A 20,211-nucleotide genomic window follows, 5' to 3' on the forward strand; every position below is an offset into this window, starting at 1 on the left:
GGGGGTTGGAGATTCATGATCCTTGAGGTCCCTTCCAACCCTGTGATTCTGTGACTATCTGTTTAATGACAGATTTTTTTTTCAGTCCTTCCACCTGCGACTTCAGTGTCAGTGTTGCCAAGCGCTGAGCTGGGGGTCTGAAACAAGCCCAGGTTTGGTGCAGATGCTGCAGTCTGTACACGTGAAGGATTGGCCCTTTGTTCCTCACACTGCACCCTAGGAATCGGTGCCACCAAGCTTCTAGTAGGCATTTCAGTCTGTGCTGCGCATTTCCTGACGTGCTCTCCCAAATCGAGGGAGGGATTTATTGTAAAGCTTCAAAATTCTGCATCACAATTAAATACGGGCATTACAGGGAAAACAGGCTCGGCGGTGAGCACCAGGACGCGGCCGCAAGCGCCCTCCTCACTTCGCTAACGCGCAACTCGAGCTGCGCCGCGGGCGCTCCGTGACGAACCGGCCGTTCCCCGCCCCTCTTTCCCGCCCCCGGAAGCGGGGCGCGAGCACCTGACAGCAACATGGCGGCGGCGGGGCGGCGCGGCGGGGCCGTGGGGCAGCCAACCGCGGGGGACCCGCCGCCCGCCCGCGAGCTGGTGCGGCCCTCGGTGACGGAGCTGTCCCAAGTGAGGACCAACATCCTGTGCACCGTGCCCGGCTGCGGCAAGGTGCTGCCCAACAGCCCGGCTCTCAACATGCACCTCAGCAAGGCCCACCGGCTCCAGGTACCGCCCGGCTCCGGTGATGGCCGCCGGTACCCGCTGGGCTGCTGGGGGAGCGGGTATCGCGCGGCGTCTCGGTAGATCCCCCCCGAAGAAGCGTGCCCGGGTTCATGCGTAAATGCATCGGTGTGCGCGCAGGTCGGGCGGACTGTGGAGGATTGCACCGCAGCAGTGTGCGGGGTGTTACCCGTTACGTGCCGCTGTGCTGGCAGTTCAAAGTTCGGGACTCGGTTTCTGTTATTCCTTTCGGTGTATCGGTTGTTTTTCCATGGCTTGGGAGGTGCACCCGCAGCATGGGCAGCGGCTGGCAGAGTGTGCAGGCCGTGCCCGGCCTCTGCTGGGTCATCCGTCTGCTTTACTTGTCGTTAATGTCGGTGAGCGACAACACGAGAAGCTGTGGGTGCCATTTTGGAGAGAAGCACTCATTGCCACGGCACTATGGAGAAAATGCAGCGAGTGTGGGGAGGAGGGTGGGTGACTGAGGGTGGCCTGACAGCAAGTTGCTCTTATTTTTCTCCGAGTCCCCGTGCAGGGGGTGTGGGGGTGAATGCCACTCCTGGAGAACTATGAGCACGGCGTTCCTGGCTGCATTGGGAAGAAGCAGCTACAGAGGGTGAACAATTAACTGTTGTTTACGGAAATAGCAAAGGAAGAAATCGACAGCGCGTTTCAGCCCATCATTTGTGAGGAGGAGGAAATGATCTCAAGGATACTTGCTGTGAATCTCAGCATTACAATTCCTATCTGAAAACAGTGAAAAGTTAAAAAAAAAAAACTGAATAGAAATGCAATACGCACCAACAACTTTTGTCTTGATATGTATTATGCCTTGCATACATGTATTTATGGGTAGAGGTACAAGAGAAGTTTAAAGTGGACCTTCAGGCTCAGCAGACAGTTTTGAACTGGGTCTGGGTGTTTGCAGCAGCCCCCTGATGCTGCGAGGGCAGTAGCAGTGTGTTTCAGAGTTAAGGTGAGTGAGGAAGTGCTTCTCTCTGAGCTGACTTCTTAGTGCCCTGTGTAACTGTAATGTGTTTCATGCGCCTTTCTGTTAAATCCAGCTTGGGGAGGTACTGAAACATACAGTTTGAGGTTGCATACAGCTTCCCAGAAACATCTGGCTTATTTCAATGTCATCATTGAGAGAGAATATTACCAAGGCTTAAGGGAGATCAAATTTTCCATGTTGTCTTTCAGGTAAAACATATTCAGTGTTATGCATGTCTTCAGTCTGCATCTTGAATGGGAGAATAAGAGTACTAAAGTAAAATATAAGTTTGTTACTCTGTGTCTCCAGAAGGGGATGGAGTTAAACTAATACAGGAATTTTTCCCTTTAAGAGAGATTTGATTCCCAAGACAAAAATCATAGAATCACAGAATGGCCTCAGTTGAAAAGGACCACAGTGATCATTTAGTGTCAACGCCCTGCTATGTGCAGAGTCGCCAACCACCAGACCAGGCTGCCCAGAGCCACATTCAGCCTGGCCTTGAATGCCTCCAGGGATGGGGCATCCACAACCTCCTTGGGCAGAAAAATAGTTTAGTAGACTGCATTTGTCAGCAAAACATGAAGAATTATTGAAAGTAATGCTTAGCAAATGAGAGAGTAAGGAGGTACTGGGCAATGTAGTAATTCTGAAAAGAAAGGAGGCTGGCATGGTTAATTTGCATTAATAAAAGTAGTACAGCAGGATCTTTTGATGACAAAAACAGTGAGGCGTTGTCACTGTGGAAGGTATTTACATAGAAAGCAAGATGAGCCTGTAAAAACAGAGTTACATGCAGTGGTGTTATTATTCTTTTGTGAACCTGTAACAGAAAATTGATCAGTCTTGGTTTGTAACAGAAGTAGTTGAGATGGGAAACACTTGTGAAACTTGTTTGTTTGCAGATGTAACTGATAGGGTAGTGCTGTTGTGGGAAGGACAGGCGTGGAATATTGCAGAAAGATATTGGCTTTCTGTGGCAGGGTAAGAATCTGATTCAAATAAGGTGAAACACCAAAGATGCATGGAATCTTCGACAACTTTAAATGGCAGGTGTGTCTGATGAAGGGAAATTAAAAAAAAATAGGCTTGTTTGGCCTACCAGAGAAGAAATGGTGAAATGTTAATTTCTAGCTGTTTGTTTTCTGGCTTCTTGGCTTAACTGAGCCAATGAAAACATGAGAACAGTGACATTTAATTTAGAAACTGGCACTTAATATATTAGGCTTGGAAACTTTTGAATGCTTCTGTCTTTTGTCTGTGTTATTTTATGGGGAGAAGAGGAAGACTTTTATGTAGTTTAAAAATGAATCTAGAGGAATTAATGTAAAGGAGAGGATTCAGTGGATTCCTGTGATAACAAGGAGACTGCCATCAGTGCTGCACTGCAGTGTGCAGCTTGCCCTCCGAGTAGGTGACCCAATGCAAATGTTACACTTAGTTCTTATGCTAAAGCAGAGTGGACTTATTTCTCAGTGTTATCATCTCCTACTTTCAGGAATGTTGTGAATGCTTGCCTGTAGTCTACTGTAAGGTACCGTTTTAAGTTAATCCAGCAGACGGAATAAACCTGCTTCAGGGAAGCCAGACGTCACAAAGTTCACCTTGGCTAAATCTGTAGCACAGACTGCTGCTGCCTGCTCCTCCTTGCTGTTGGTACAAGTCCCAAGTGTTAGTGCTCCTTGCAGTGCAACTGGCTGTGCTGTGAGGTGTTAGTGCAACAAATGCCTCCACTAAAGCTGTCAGTAGGCATTGCAGAAATGCGGGGAATAAAATCAGTTGTACAAAGAAAGGACTTGTGAGAATGCCTGAAATGTGTGTGATTAACCATGTAGAGCCAGGAGGGCTTTGAAGAAAGTCAAAACAAGGATAGTGTCTGGTTGGGGTTACTTGTATGCATACGGAGTCTCTCAACTTGTCACAACAGATCTGCACCTGGAAAATCTGTGTTCCAGCTGTTGCGTCTTCTTACTTATATTTATGTGTTTTTGATAACACTTGGCATTATTCCACATCTTAGTACTGAAGTCATTTCTCAAATCTGGCTGTGGTATACCTGCTGAGTGCCTGAACATATTTCCCTGTCATTTATTGGATTGCAATGTTAAATGTAGCATGCTTTGAATAAATAACTCAAACTGCTGCTTACTAAGCCTGCCGATTTCATCTGCACTTGGAGAGAACAAATACAGCTTTGATTAAAGGGATAAATGTTATTCCTCCCAAAGGCTTGAAGACTTGCATCTAGTGAAATTATTTCTGCAAAAATTTGGAGTTGAAGAGTGTAATGGCAGGCAAACGGGCTGTAACAACCAGATTTCACAGTGGTTATTCAGCAGAGATAAAACACGCCTGCTATTGAATAGCTTGTCCATGGGAAAGGCTGCTGCACACCCACGAAGTTGCTTGAAGTGCTACAGCGTTACAAGAAAACTCCCCCTTGACAGAATTATTCTGGTAGTGGGGATTTAGTGTGAGAAATGATAGCTGTGAGAAGTGTCAGCTGGACACCTGAGCCTATTGCACTTTGTGAGTCCTGCGTATGGTCTGACCTGTGCAAACATGACAGACTGGAGTTCTGCCCAAAGAAAGCAGCTGGGGAGTCAGTCACTGCCATGGCTTCCACATCTCACCACTTCTGCTTCCTTCTACTCTTATCATACTGAGGAAAATCAGGTGCAGATCTCAAACAAGGTCTGTGCTGGTAATTCCTATCTGAGCAAAGAACCTGGAGAAACCACTGCAGGCTGCTGTAATTGGCTCTGGGTCGGCCTCCTGCTCATGGTGTAAGGAGACTCCCAGGTAACCAGAGCATCAGCTTTTGCTCGTAATTTGCTTTTAACTTTTTGGTAATACAGTCACTTGGTATTTCCACAAAGACTCCTTTGGTTAGGTTATACATGTGTCTTGGCTGGTTTCTATGGCTGTGTTTTCAGTAGCAATAGGTTCTCTGTTGTTGAATAATTTGGATGTTCCCGTCAGTGTGTCCCTTTTATAGGTATTTCTGTGGTTGTCTCTGAGCCACTTAATGTTTCTTTCTTTCGTTGTGTCTGTGTGATAATTCTTGTGAGGTTCGTGGTATATTTTTATTGTGTTTTTATATGTATCATGTTATTGGAATGCACAGGTGAATTCATGTTTGGAGTTCCAGAACTGACATACCAGCTGTCAGTTTTGTAGGCTGGACGAATTTTGGTTTATAACTTCATTTCCTGTGGGAAAAAGGTTTTTGGCTCAAATAATGTAATAGATGGGTGTATCTTGCAGCCTTGAGCAAGTATCTTGGAGGAGGTAGGTAGTACAGTACCAGTACTTCATGGAGCTTGTTATGATTTCACTCAGTAGTTTTGATGAATTTGCAAGATAGTATCCATAGAGGTGGAAAATTCCATTAGAACTTCCCATATGCTTGGTGAAGTGCTTTCAACTCGTTGAGGTGTGTAAAATAATTGAGCCAAAGTTGAGGTGTATTCTGAATGCTGCCTTTAATTACAAACCTGTAGAACTGTTGTCAGCTTCTCAATTTATTGTTTTTTAGGATGGAAAGTTTAATGCACCGATAAGGAAGGGTTTGAAAACTCCACAGAAATTCTACTGCTGTCCTATTGAAGGCTGCCCCAGAGGACCAAACAGACCATTTTCCCAATTTTCTCTTGTAAAACAGGTATTCCTTTTTCCTACAGATCAATATCATACCAGTTTGTTCCAGGCCATCTTTACTCTAGAGTGCATGCTTTCTCATTCAGACAGGAGCAAGTCCTCAGCATGTATACAGGGCTTGGAGTTACATGTGCAGAAGCTCCATGTGGGCATATGGTTGGTGAATTTGCATCAGAGGACTTGAAGCTTTTGATGAGGCAGATGGTGGTATGTTCTGCTAAAATTGACAGCTGCTCTCCGCAAATTAGTAAGACTGACAAAGATCAGAGAGGGGAAAAAATCAGCAGCAAACAATGAGAGTTTGAAATGCAGCAGAGGCTTTTAAAATGCTTTTTCCAGTGGTCAAGGTTTAACATTTTTTTTGTTTTACTATCAAAATACATTTGCTTACAAGACATCCGATTAAGAAAACACGTAAAATGTATTTCTTTGTGAAAAATCAAAAAACATACTTCTGTTGGTCAGCTGTGGAAGCCTGGACCATAGGAGATGAATGCTGCATAAATGCCATAGATGAGAAGCAACAGTTCTTCTGGTGCTCCGCAGTTGTCCTGTTTGACTTGATACTGTTTGCTCAGTAGTAGATTGTCAAGAGGATCTACCTGTTGCAGCATAGGCTCTTTGGCAAGATTAACCTCTAGCCAGTAAGACAAGAACAATAAGAAAATTCATATTTTATCAGGACACATAAATTTGTACCTGCATTTTGAAGTGGTGGAAGCTGCTGATACAGAGCTAACATGATCAGGAGCCTCCCAGTACTTCATTCTCGTAGCTTGGAGAGCTGAACATAGCATGAACTTTGTGTACACACAAAGTATGTGCAAATAAAGTCTCATTAGTTGTTATATTCCACTTCTTGCCTGACATCTTGGGCAGCCTTTCCTACTGAGACATTTCAAAAGATTTTAATCCTGCTTCTCAGTGCTATTTAACAACTGAAGAAAAATATACAAATATTGGTTCCCTGAAAGTGACTTGGCTGAAGGCTAATGTTTACTTTTCATTGTGTATTGTAGCACTTTATGAAGATGCACGCTGAAAAGAAGCACAAATGTGACAAATGTAGTAACTCCTATGGTACGGAATGGTATTTGAAGCGGCATATAGAGGACTGTGGCAAGACTTTCCGGTGTACTTGTGGGTGTCCCTATGCCAGCAGACCAGCTTTACTGTCTCATATTTACAGAACGGGACATGAAATTCCTGCGGAACACAGGTAAAATTGAAGCAATTAAGTACTGCTGCTTGTATGCTTCCCTGAGTCCTCTGTCCCCCATGTACCGGCTTTCTGTCTCCTTTCTGTTGACAGTGTTTGAGATTAGCTGAGATTGTTTTAGCTATAAAGCAATTCGCCATTTCTTTGTTCTGTTGCTCTTAGCAGTTTCTGTTTTGTTTCAGGCAAGGACAGTTGTCTAATCAATACCATCAGTTTTCCCTGTATGTAAACCAAAAAGTTCCATCAGCAAGTTACTGATGACACTTTGCTGCATGGCATAAATGTTTGTGGTTCTTGTTGGAACTGCTTTTACAGTTCTGTGGAAGTAGAGATGATTTGGAAGTGCTTACAGCTGTAATGGTGGTGTGCAATGCAATTGAGTTTTTCTTGTATAGCCTAGTCAACTTTGCTACTGTAAGTGGATTTATTTTTTTTAATGCATGTTTTGATTGATAGTTGTTTTCAGGTGTACCTGTGTTTCATAAAGGGCAGTCTGTTTCCTGAGGCATACCCTATCTTCCTTGGAGGTTCAGCTGCAGCAAAATTATTGCTCCTTTACACAAAAATTAATTGTGTCCTCATTTTCTGTGAGAGACCTTTACCTGACAACAGTTTCATAAACCCCTCTTGTCAATGTTCAGTCTGAGCTAGCATCAAAATCACAGCATAACTGCCTTCAGATCAGTGTTTAACACCTAAAGGGGAGAAAGCCTCTGAGTCTCAATCTCCACTTAGAACATAGATCTTCATAAAAGCAGAAACTTTTTTTTTTTTTAATGGGAGAATAAGGCATGAAGTTTTACAAAACAGAAGTTCATGGAGATCTTTTTTATTTTGATCAGGATTAGTCCTATACAGCCTCATCTGGGACTTGAGTTAATATTTGCAATGCAGTGGCTCAAAAAATGGAAGGCAGATGTATTGTGCTTGAAGGGAACATAAATTATTGATCTCATATTCACAGGGATCCTCCTAGTAAGAAAAGGAAAATGGAAACCTCTGTACATAATCAGCAGTTGTCAGAGAAAGCAAATAAAGCATTCATGGATACACACAGTAATAACCCTGGGACTCAGGAGCTGGAATCATCTGAAGTGAAACTAGTGGCATCTTTTGAAGGTTCCTGCAATTCTAACTTCACAAAGCAAGTGCACCCAAAATGTACACCGAAGATGCTTTTGCCAAAGCCCAGGGTGGCTTTGGTTAAACTTCCAGTGATGCAGCTTGCTCACTTGCCTGTGTATGTATCTGCAGCAGATTCTTCTGTCAAGCCTGTTGTAGTGGCTGTTGATAATCAAGGTTCAGTTGTAAGTACTGTTCATTTATTGCCTCAATCTGTGGGAATTCTGATTCCAGCACTGGAGGCGGAAACACTTGTATTTAAAGATACTATGCCAGTTTCAAAAGTGACAAACTCTGGTGATAACGAAGCAGTAAGTACTGGTGTACAAGTTGACTTGGATAAGGTTGCATCAAATAGCCCAGGACAAGAGCTGGGGAATGTTTGTCACAAGAATAAAATTTCTTCAATAAATGTACAGACTGACTTATCTTATATTTCTCCAAATTTTGTACCAGCTGCAGCCTGGACTCCCGATTCTTCTGTATCTTCTTGTTCTCAGACAGATCTGTCGTTTAGTTCACAGGTTTCATTACCCATCAGTGTACAGACACAGACATTACTGCCTGCTTCCAAACTGACTTCGTCCATAGCTGCTCAGACTGATGATTTTAGTCAGGCTTGTTTTCCAACGTGTGGCATTTCTAGAGAGACTCAAACCAGTAGGACGCAGGATTCTATCGATGGACGAGTGCAAATGGACCAGGCTGTAATGTGCAGTGACATCTTTGAAAATGTTCATTCATCATATAATGGTTCTACTCAAATTGAACTTCCAGAAAATAACTTAATGGCTACAAATATAGATCAAACCTTGCTGCAGAGGAGTAATTGCAAGAGCCTCAATCAAGACACAGTGAAGTCTGAATCTCTTATTGGCTTCAGTAGCCAGGCTAATATTCTTCCACCTCAAAATACGATGGATAATCAAACTCAGACAATGGACTTGCTAAGTGATCTGGAAAATATCTTTTCAGGAAACATGTCTGGCCAGACACTGGATAATCGTGGCCTTTTGTCTGAGACTAGTTCTAATGCTGACACACATCTGCCATCTGGTTCATCGCAGAGCACTGGAATAGACTTTGACATTGAAGAGTTCTTTTCAGCGTCCAATATCCAAACTCAGACTGAAGAGAGTGAGCTTGGTACCCTACCCTCCGAGCCAGTTTTGGAGTCACTAGATATTGAAACTCAAACTGATTTCTTATTCTCAGATAGTGCCACTCAATCATACAGCTGCAGAGGAAATTCTAACTTCTTAGGTTTGGAGATGTTTGATACACAGACGCAAACAGACTTGAATTTCTTTTTGGACAGCAATACCCATCTGCCTTTAGGAAGTATTCTGAAGCAGTCTAGTTTCTCCATGAGCACTGACTCCTCAGATACAGAAACCCAGACAGAAGTATATCCTGCCACTAAAAACGTACCCAACCAGAGCATAGAAAGCAAAGTCCAGCTCAGTAGTGCTGAAACACAGACTATGGATAGCTGCTTTGAGAATCTTGGGAATTTATTCCTTACCAGCAACGAGACACAGACAGCAATGGATGACTTTCTTCTGGCTGACTTAGCCTGGAATACAATGGAGTCCCAGTTCAGTTCAGTAGAGACACAGACCTGTGAAGAGCTGTGCTCCTTGTTTCAGAGCTCTGACAAGCCCAGTCATTGAGTACTGTGTGACAGAACTGTTTCCTGTGGTTTGAAATTAAGTTATTGGGGTGGGAGAGATGCATCGACCAAGTAACCCATTTCGCATTGTTGAATGTAGTTACTGTGTGCGGTTGGCCTAAAAGACTTTTCATGCTGAAGGTACTAAATTGAAAATGTAACTTCAACATAAGTTATCTGTGCATAAAGGGGGGGGGGGGGGGGCATAACATGTTAATGTACATTTGAACCTTAAAAAAACAGTTTGTGGTGCCTATGTTTTTTGCTCAATCTTCTATACAAGCTGCTTCATTTAAACTGAAGAACCTTTTGAAAGTGTCCCATGTGTATCTATTTCTGGCTTATGTATAGGGTTCCACTGTGCTAGACCAAAACCTGTCCTGTCCAATTCAGATGCTTCCCTGAATTGCAGGGGAGGATTCTCTTAGTGTAAGCTACTTCTGCTTACTTTTTTTGGTAGGTTGTATTTTTCATCTGGTGTGAACATAATAAGCCGTACTGTCTTTTCCTTTATGCCTTCACAGCTCTTTCTCCTGTTCGGAACATTGCAACTTAAGCACCCGTCCAGCAGCCATAGATACATGTAGACTTGAATTATGGAGGGCTGATGGTTTGCAAAACATGTAGAAAACAATAGTTGTTCTTCCCGGGTGCTACTGATGCCCTTTGAAGGGTAGAAAAAGAGCTTAGAATACATGATCAGTTGGAAAATTGTTACAATGTCCTTTTACCCCGTGTCATAAATGGGACTAAAGTAATTTAAAGTCTTCAGAAGGGATTTGCTTGAATTATTTGAGACTGTAAGACACATGTTACAATGGTTGTGCCTCAGAAACTGGGATGGTTTGTTATCTCTGAAATTCCTCTATTTCCTATGAAGATGTAAGTTGGGAAATGTCACAATGGTTTATATTTCCACTACCTTAACAAAAACCATCAAGGATGAGAAACTGAATTCTGTGAAATACTTCTTTTCCTGTACTTGGATTTATGCTTCCAGAACTGAAGCAAACTCACCTGCATACAACAGAGCTGGGAGATGTGCTCCCAAAAACCCTTCAGAAAAGATGTATTTTACTTTTGCACATTGGTCAGGAGCAGGTGGTTCCTGCAGCTTTTGGAAAGTTTTCTGAGTGTAATCAAAAACTTGGACTGATCTGTCAAAGAGAAACATGTGACCTCTTGGATTTTTGTATGTTTATTTTACCCTTTGTACTGTGCTTGTAGCAGAGGTATTCACATGGAAAAAACAAAGCCAGTTGTGAATGTATGCTGGAATTTGGCCTTAACTGATTCTTATCTTCTTGTAATGCCTGCAGAAATGTAGGCCTCTGGTTTTGTCCTGGACAGGTTTTAGTTTCTATTACATTAATTGAAAAATGGAACACCTTTATGTCATGTTCCTGGGCTTTACTTCTCTGTTGTTGGAGGTCCTGGCTGTGTGTTTGCTAGGCGTCCCATCACTAACGGCTGTCCAAGCTGCAGTTCTTGAAGACTTGCTATGCTTTGTGCACAGCTTCATATCTTCAGCTCAAGGATGTGGGAGTACAGTCACAGTTACTCACCCAACACAGCTGGCTTGTTTTCTTGAAAATGAGCAGTACCTTTTGATTTTATCTTACCACTCTTTACATTGCCATACTGAAGTCAACGCAGTGATCTGATAAGTATCAGAGTCCTGCACTGGTGGCATATGTCCTTCATTTTGGATATATTAAATATTTTTGTGAAAACGCAAAGGCTGCAATCAGGCTGTTTGTAGTTGCTGAATCCCACAGTAAAGCTACTGAAAACTGGTCCAAAATATCATTAGTCAATATTGCTTATTCTTAAAAATGAAACAATTGATTTTAAATGGGTAATGGACTATTTTGACCATTGTTTTCAAAATAAACTTCACTGAGAGCTATTTCTTGGTAGTACTAAAATGATACTTATCTCCCTTTTTCTGCAGTTTGACTCTGATTTGATTTTCAAGGCTCTGACTCTATTGTAAGTATTGGTCAGTAGTGACTTACTATTTTGCTCATTCTCTCCTCTGTGTCCTCCACTGCCATTTGAGCTGCTATATGAAAAGTAACATCAGGTTGTCCACAACCTTTCAGCACAAACTTTTATCTGGAAGTGATACTAATACTACTTGTGCTTGCTCTTTGCATTTCCTGCTTAATTAAGTTACGCTGCCATTGCTGGCTCTTGATCTGGATGTCTGTGTAAATACTATTCTAAAACTGAATTAGTAGTTTAATTAGTCTAATTAGTGGTAGACTTGTGTGTTTCTTTTGTATTTAAGAAGAAAGTCTGAGATATGCCACTGTCTTTTAACCACTGCTTCAGCAAGTCCAGTATTTTGTCTCTGGGAAAGATAGTGCTCCACTAACCTGCAGAGTCTGACAAATTGCTGCGGTTGGTCAGGCTATTTCCAAATTCTTCATGGTCCATCATGGTGTCAGAAAAAAAACCAAACACCTTCCTCCTGCATTTAGTTTACTGTAATTTCAATCTTGCTGAGACTACAGCATTCTGCTAAGAACTGGTCGGGAAAGGTGAATTTGTTAGCTATGCTATCCAATTTGTTTTAAACAATTTCAAAATATCAGTGTCTTAGTTTTCTTCAGATAGCTGAGGATAATCATAAGTCACAGTTATCTTTGCAGAATTTAGTTTTGTGCTGTTTAAGAAGAATACAGTTGTGTGTACATTAAGTTCCATGCTTGAATTCTTCAGTGCAGCTTCTCTGGAAAGAAAAAAAGATAAATTTTACACCTGTGTTTGGTCAACTGATGGCTGTAATCCCCCACTGGCTGTTAGTGTGCGTGAGTGGGCAAAACTGAGCAGATGTACTTGAAACTTTTGGCTTCTGGGAGAGCACTGACTGTTAGAAAAGTTAACTGTGTTCCAAGAAAACGTAGGACACACATTCTAAGAAAAGCACAAAACAGCCTCAGAAAAAGAGAAAAAAAATAGAGTTCTGTCTTACATCATGTCTTGTTGCCTTACATGTTTGTTTGTATGACAGTAAATAGAGTTTCTTCTACTTTTTGGAGTTAGGCTTATGTCCGTTTCCACTACCATGGCTGTATATGCTTGTTTCTGCTTTGGGAATGGAGGGAGTCCTCCTCTGGCTCTTAAAGGCAGCCTAAGAGATCTTGCTAGTTTAAAGTACTAATGCTCCAGAATCTAGCTATGTGAAACTGTTTGTGTCTGGAAACTTCTCCCTTCCAAAGGATGTGAAATCTTAAGGAAAAAGATGTGTGCAGCTATTTAACTTTAAAAGCTGTAAAAAACTCCAGTTTTAAACAGTTCAGGGTCTGTAACTTAATGCATGTAACTAACAATCCTTTCCATGTTTTATTTCAAGACTCACTTTCACATCTTTTCTCAATTGAAAGAAAGCAAAAGGTTAAATTTCCTTGTTAGCCATATACCTTGAGAGTGCAGAGGCAACAGAACAAAGGAAGGTGACTGCCTTCCACTGTTTTAAGTCTTTACTGTGGTAGCACACCTTCACGTGCAGAGACAGATGCAAACTGATCTTTCTGTGTGGCTGGGTAAGAGATGTAGGCATTGGCAGGGTTGGGATCTTAGGGTCTTCAGGGCTTTTTGGTTTGATTTTGACTTTTTTTTTTAATAACCTTTCAAATGTGGGATAAGTAAGATCAATAGAACCATACTGAATCAATGTAAGGTGCTAAATTTGCAAAATGTTACTGAAATGACAACTCAGAGGTGAACCAAACTTACTTGCCTTTATTATCAGTTTGCACAGCTTCCTTTTGGCTACTTTTGACATTTTTCTTTCTTTCTTTTTTTACCATCATCTCAATGTACAATTTACAGTTCCAAATACATTCACACCAAAATATTTCTAATGTTGTGAGCTTTTTCATTCCTCTTTGGTTGAAGGTGCTGCTATGCTTGTGTTCAAAATAGATCTACTGTGAACAGACCTCCGTAACAATTCCGCTTGAACACTATGAGGATAGGGTTGTTGAACAGCAAGCTGCTTCAATGCATGGTGCAAACGTGCATCTTCTGTTCCTTTTGTTGTGGTGGGTCTTGATTTGATTTGTTGTTTCTTTCTGTGGTTCACGTGAATCAAAATGGGTGCTAAAAGGATTTACTGGTTAGAGCATGACTGCATTTTCTTGTTTAAAGTGCCATTGCTGTGCAGTGAACAGCATCAAGGAACTACATTGTTCAGTTCTGCGTTGCCATGCAGTCAGGTTGATGTTTGTCTTCATGTGTGTGACTCTTCCTCTTTACTGAAAACGTCATCAGACAGCCTGAAACAGTGCAAATCTCTGACTGAGCTGCAGATCTCTAGTTAAAAGAAGTCCTTCACTTCTGACTCTTTCTCATGTGCTGGTTTTTCAGGAGTATCTTCAGTGTAACTAGCAGTGGAATATGATGGGTGGCTTGTGATGAAGTAAGCCCTGCTGTAGCCATTTCACAGTGAGGAATGCTTTACATGCATGCTTCAGGCACTTGCAGAGCTAGATTGACAGTACTCTATTTTACAGATATTTGCAAGTGCATTTATGGTAAAAATAAAGCTAGGTATGAAAGTAGCCATATTTTTTCAACTTACAGAATTCAAAACCTGATATTGATCTAGTTTAAACTTGTAACTATTTAGAATGATGAGTAATGCATCTCATGGTTGAGCCTTTCCCAAAGCATGTGTGAGTTAATAAAGCTGAGCAATGTCCTGAAAATACTCTCATCACTGGTGGGATCTAGCAGGCAAATCTGGTTTTCAAAGGTTGTTCATGTTTGATTCTTGCTATGTAAGCCAATAAACTTGCAATAAGCAGAGAAAAGCAAGTATTTGTTTCTGATACCTGTTTTACAGTCCCAAAGAAGGAATGTTGTCCTAACAATTGTGAAACATTTAAGTATATCAATGCATGCAGCAAAAAAACAAAAAACAAAAAAAACTCTGCCAAAATACTGATTCGTATTTCCTTATGTTGGAAACTGAACTGTTACACAGAGCTACTAGTAAGTTATTCACACAAGTATTGAAACCTTGTGTTCACAGGTGAAGCACTTATTTAGTCCTGTAAATTATACATATTTTGGAATAAAGTGAATTTCAATCAATTTTTGCCTTTTGTTTTCTGCTGTGATCTTCTGTAGAGGCACGAGTAGGGCATGCAGTGCCTGTTAGTAAGTACCACCCATTGCTCTGCAACATCTTATCTTTGGAAAGCCAGCTCTCTTTTGAATTGGTAGTTTTTGTGACTTACAGCAATCTTACAATGTCAGTCCTTCATCTCCAGAGGCAGGAAAAATTTAAGTTTTCCTGTGTTTTTCTACTTCTCAATGAATCCTGGGCACTTAAAACATACAACACAAATGTAATCAGAAGATGCTGCATTTTTATGAATCTGAAACAACCATCAGGGAGGTTCTTTCCTTTAAGTGAGCCTTTGCTTAGAGGTTTTGTGCCAAACTGGGTGTATGTAGCTTGGGCTGGATTCTTTTGACCAGCAGCATTTGGGCTGGAGGAGTGGTGCTCCATCTCCTTAATGTGTGCAAAATTCAATCTGCCTTTAATCATCTTGTACACACGAGGAGCACCTCTGCAGCAGTTTCTGCTCCCTGGTAAGTCTTTTTTTCCACAAGAGGCTCTTGGGCCAGGAGGATTACTTGGTGTTTTTCAGCACTCTTACCTAAACCTGTAATTTTCAAGAGTCCTAAGCAGAAATTAACTATGTTCTGATGATTAGCTTTCAGAATATCCTACAATAAAATTACAGTCCTTTTTATTAGCTTATACTATTTTGCTATATATTTTAATGCATAGAGTAACTTTTAATACCATTAAAATTTAAAAAGCTAGACTAGATTGAGTAGGAGCGTGGATGATAGTTGTCCCTTTCCCCTCCTGGATAAGCCCTGTGCTTAGTAATAATGATCCAAACCTTTTCTGTTATTTGGAAAATACAGAATGCTGATTTCTGCTCTTATATATCTTGTCAACTCGCATATTAGTTCAGAGAAGATGAATGAGCACACACTCTGTGATGGAAAGCTCAGCTGTACTATTACAGTGGCTGCAGTCACTACTGAAACACTCTGTGGTGTTCCATGCTGCTGCTTTCAGTGCTATTACATGCTGAGGTCACTATTTGCACAATGCAGCTTTCAGTTGTAGTGGTAGCAAAGGATGGAAGGTATTTCCTGCAGGCTGGATGCATTTCTCTTTAGAGCATTTAAAGTTATCTTTGAAAGAATCAGATGCATAAGGTACTGACTGTCCTTGCTGAAGTTACAGGCTATTCCTGTTGCAGGAATGAGACACTGGTGAGTTTGGTGGTGTTATTTCAGGCTTATTATTCAGTCGGAGCAGATCTGCCCTACAGACAGCAGTCAGACACTTCAAACAGACCATTCTTGTGAAGCTTTCAAAGCTGTCGAGATGGTCTGGAAGGCAGGACAGACTCTGAAGCTTGAAAGGAAGATTATGGCTGTTTAGAAATCAGGGAAGCTCCACCCGTTTTTAAAATGCTTTCTTGTTTGGTGTTGATGAGAATTTACTGTTATTCCTTCCATTGGTGGTGAAAGCACTGCTGATCAGTTTGCATGTAGATTCTGAGTTTCCTTTGCCTCAAGAAATTGTATCTGCGCAAGCTGACTGCATTCCATCAAAACAATTGAAGGGAGAGGCAAGTTTTCTTTCTGGCTCCAGGATTTGATATGTCCTGTGGAATTGGTCCTTGAGAGGTTTGGACATAAAAATAAAGTGTTGATTTAACTTTCAGGTGTTGTCTCATGTTGTCTCATTGTATTCTTACACTTATCAGCAGTTCTTTTTTTTTTGTTTTGTTTTGTTTTTTAGTGCCTTGAATACAGGAAACCCTTCCAGCTGATCTAGCAATTAAGTTTGTTTCCTTTCCCTGGACAGGACTGGCTTTATTCCTGAGAGAATCTGATTGTAAACAAGAAGCTGCTGTTTCCTGTGGCAGATGAACCCAATGTCGTCAAGGTCACATAACTTAATTAGGCCTTATCACGTGCTGTGAATTTATGTTCTATGCCTTGGCAGCCTTTCTGGGTGCCTTCTGTTACTTTTCTCCCTCCTTTCTTGGCAAATTCTTACATTTATTTTGTTATCCCTTTCTTTCAAGTCTTGTGTGGAGGAAGCACAAAGGAAGGTTTGCTTCAGTAAACTAGAAATGTTCCCCTCCTGGAAACAGTGTTTCTTGCAGCGGACTTGCTGGAAACTAAATTGTAATCAGTTTTTAATTGATTTCCTGTTAACTTGGTTGACTGGGCCGAGTCTCCAAGCTACCACTGCCATGCTTACAGAAGGCATGTCAGTAGCAATTTTGCTCACCAGTATTTTGGGAGTGCTTGGTTCATACCTGATAGCATCTCTGTGCAACCTTTTACATATGAAACAACAGTAGAGCTATGTTAGTTATTTGTGGGCTCTTCCAACAATAAAAAAATCACCTGTACCCTAAGCAAGTGCAATCATAATCTCAACATAGTTGATCTATATAGATCATATATATGATCTATATATATAATAGATCTTCACTTTCTATACAAGAGAAAGAGCTTAAAGATTTTTCCATGTCCTCTGGATTTTCTGGCTGTGACTTACATCCATTTTCACACATGCTTATGAATCAAATTATAGTAAGAACTCCTAATCTGTGAGATACTTGACTGTTTCAGAGATTTCAGCAAAATAGTCTTATTTGGCAAGCAACTGGAAAACAGGGAAATATATATTTTAATGTCAATGTTTAACCTTTTTTTCTGTTGTCTTGAAGAATTTATTAGCCATCTGCAGAGCAACTTGCAATCACTATAATGAACACGTTTTTTACTGTGTTAACGTCATTTATTTTTCATTTTTTCTCACTGAAATAGTAATGTTTTCTGTTCTCTGAATGGGAGACTGTTATTTTTCCTTCCAGGCTATGCTATTAATGTTATTCATTTCACAGATGCATACATGTTTGAATTTTCTACATAGTGAAAAAGAGAGGACTTGACAAGTGTAAATGGAGCACAGCACAAGAAAGGATACTGCCTATAGGGAAGTGAGAGGGATGGGGACGAAGAAAGGAAGAGAATGGCTTGTTGGAGGATGTCTCTGTTCTGTCAGAATGGGTAACTGTGGCACTGTGACTGAACAGCAGGGAGGACAAGAGCTACTGCTAAAAAAATCCTTACATGTTTCCTGGAAATTAAACAGGAAATTAACAAGGAGAAAAGTCCCAGGATAACTGCTCAGGATCTTCTTGCAGGAGTGTGAGCTCTGTATGGTTTGAGAAGAGTTGTGGTAGTTCATGAATTGCTACGTTTCCCCTCATTTATCATTCATGACGTTTGCTCCCTTTTTATCCTTCTGCTCTGTTTGCTTAGCATCATGGCTACGGGAAGCAGTATCAACTGAAGTGCCACTGAGCACCTTCTGAGAGATAATGCCTTTTTTATTCTTCCAAGAGGGATCTGAAGTGCCCTTGGGAGTGGCATCTTTCACAGGTGGAAGTATTTGTGAAGATTTTGAAGTCAAGTATTCCAAGTCATGTGGATCAAGCACATCAAGTGCCTGGGGTTTTATTGCTTCATGTATTGTTCAGAGCTCCTCAGTTGCACATACAGTTGGCTTTTATTGACAGGCTCTTTTCACCTTGCTAGGTTTGAACAGAGTGCACCTTTTTGTTCCATATTACTGTTTTCATGCCATGTGTTGTAGAACAGCAGTTAGACTTGGTAGAATGGATCGACATCTCTTCCTGAAGTGGTATCACTGGTGGTGGCATCTACACTTGATTTGTTTTCTGGTTTCAACTAATGTTTTGTGGTCTTGGCTTCTTGATCTGCACTTCTGTCAATAGGTGGCAACATGTCTGAGCAGAACAGGAGCACTTGTCTAAGTGTCTAAGCAGGTGTCTACTTGTCCTACGTGTCTAAGCAGCACTTGGAAGTTTCGTTTGACTTAAAAGTTGCTTTTGCAACTGAAAGCAGGCGAGTGGATTGGTTCTATCCCAGCCGTGCACCTGGTCATAGAGAAAGGATAAATCTAAGGCAGTCCAGAGCACTGCAAGGAGAAAAATGTAGAGGAAATAGTCTTTGCTGATGCAAATGAGCATTCCTGCTATTTGAGTTTTCTTCTAAGAACAAAATAACATGCAGATGTCATTCCTATCCAGTTACCTCGTGTTCTGAAAGAGCTCTGAACTGAAAAATAGAGCAGAGAGTATCACAACCTTTCCATGTGGATTTTCAGTTTTATGCTGAGCTGGAACAGACTCTCTGACTTCTGACGTGTTTATTTGTGACAGGTCAACACTGCTCTCTGAGGGGTCATGCAACTTCTCCTCACTGTGTGTAAAACTGATTAGCAACCACACCTCCATGAAATTGTTTCAAAGAGGAAAAAAATGTTATTTCCCATCCAGCTCTGCAAAAGGAGGGAAGCTTCCCCAGGGATGAGGGGGGCATGGCTGAGCTTCCCCTTCCCTGCATTCCCCCAGTGCCAGGGGCTGGCGGTGGGCCTGGAGGGCAGTGAGCCTGAGGAGTGCTTCTGACAATTGACGGAACCCACGCCTGTGTGTGAGGAAAGGAGGCAGTGCTGGCCTGGAACAGGAGGGATGGGAGGTGGGGGAAAGTTGCTGACAGCACCCGAAGGAAGCAGAGAGCATGAAGAGTATTAAGAATAGGAGGAGAATTGTGTATCTGAAAAAATGGATCTGAAATGACCAGATAGGAAATGAAAGAAAAACTGTGAGGGGGATGGAGAAAACACAGTGAGATCTTACAGTGAATTGTGCAGTGTAAGGAATCATCTCTCACAGTGGATCACTGCCTGACCAACTGATAATAAATTGGAAAAATACAGGAAATGGAAATGAATCATGTGATGGATGTATTTTAGTTTCTAAAATCATGAGTGAGCACTACTGGTCCTGTGCTTCCTTCACAGCATGGCACCAGGATGGAACCGCAAGTACTCCTACCAGGAGATGGGATTCACAGGCATCCCACAGTGCGTTCACTCCCTTTGTCCAGGACAAGCCGTGTTACAGGCTGCAGGAATCCCACCTCACCAGCTGCCACTTTGTGCTGCAAACAAGCAATCAAGTTGGATATTAGGAAAAATCCTTCTCCAAAAGATTGGTCAGGAGCTGGAACAGCTCAGGGAGGTGGTGGAGTCACCCAAGAAGGGTTTAAGTGTGGCACTGAAGGACATGGCTTAGTGGGAAGTAATGGTGGTAGGTAAATGATTGGATTGAGTGATCTTGGAGGTCTTTTCCAACCTTGGCGATTCTGTAATTCTGTGAATCCTTTTAAAAAGAACACAACTATTTCTATGAGAAAAAAATACTATAAATGAATGGTGTTTTTCACTTCCAAAGAACAAGATAGGTCTCTTATTCATTTATTTATTTGTTTGTTTGTTTGTTTATTGCTTTTCCACTGCAGTCTTAATTGGGGCTTTTTTTAGCTCCCACACTTTCCCAAAGCCTTAAAGCCAATCACAGAGTCTGGAGGGGTGGTTAACGCTTAGCTAATAAAATTGCGTAGAGCTCCATCAGGGCACACAGAAGGCAGATTCACAAGGTCACGAACTGAAGTAAACTCTTACAACTCCATTTTCTTGTTATCGTAGGTTTCTTTGGATCCTGATATTTAAAGTAATATATATATGTGTGTATATTTAAATCCAAACTCCCCAACTGCAGAGTAACCCTCCAAGCTGTCACCTCTCTGTTCATCAGAACGTGCAGTCCCTTGGAAATCATTCACTAACCCCTCAAATCAAACATCCTGGATAAACTCTTGTGCATCGTACAGCTTACAT

General features: G+C 41.5%; 1 protein-coding gene across 7 annotated transcripts; it reads left to right on the plus strand.

The window, feature by feature from the left end:
* The first annotated feature begins 560 nt into the window (after window positions 1–560).
* Window positions 561–20,011, plus strand: ATMIN (ATM interactor). Of its 7 annotated transcripts, none has more exons than XM_042821340.1 (6): window positions 561–722; window positions 5,246–5,371; window positions 6,387–6,586; window positions 7,551–9,521; window positions 11,335–11,372; window positions 19,333–20,011. In XM_042821340.1, exons 1-4 carry the CDS (start codon window positions 693–695, stop codon window positions 9,379–9,381), a joined length of 2,187 nt encoding a protein of 728 aa, XP_042677274.1. In that variant the 5' UTR covers window positions 561–692; the 3' UTR covers window positions 9,382–9,521; window positions 11,335–11,372; window positions 19,333–20,011. The 7 variants fall into 7 exon arrangements, with proteins under 7 accessions (XP_042677274.1, XP_042677275.1, XP_042677273.1 ...); XM_042821341.1 differs by lacking the exon at window positions 19,333–20,011 and adding an exon at window positions 16,228–19,247; XM_042821339.1 differs by lacking the exon at window positions 19,333–20,011 and adding an exon at window positions 16,294–19,247.
* Window positions 20,012–20,211: the final 200 nt, after the last annotated feature.

This window comes from Centrocercus urophasianus, unplaced genomic scaffold, assembly GCF_019232065.1.
Source record: "Centrocercus urophasianus isolate 14NV4802_14NV808 unplaced genomic scaffold, USGS_Curo_1.0 seq_2, whole genome shotgun sequence".
Classification (NCBI taxonomy): Eukaryota; Metazoa; Chordata; class Aves; order Galliformes; family Phasianidae; genus Centrocercus; species Centrocercus urophasianus.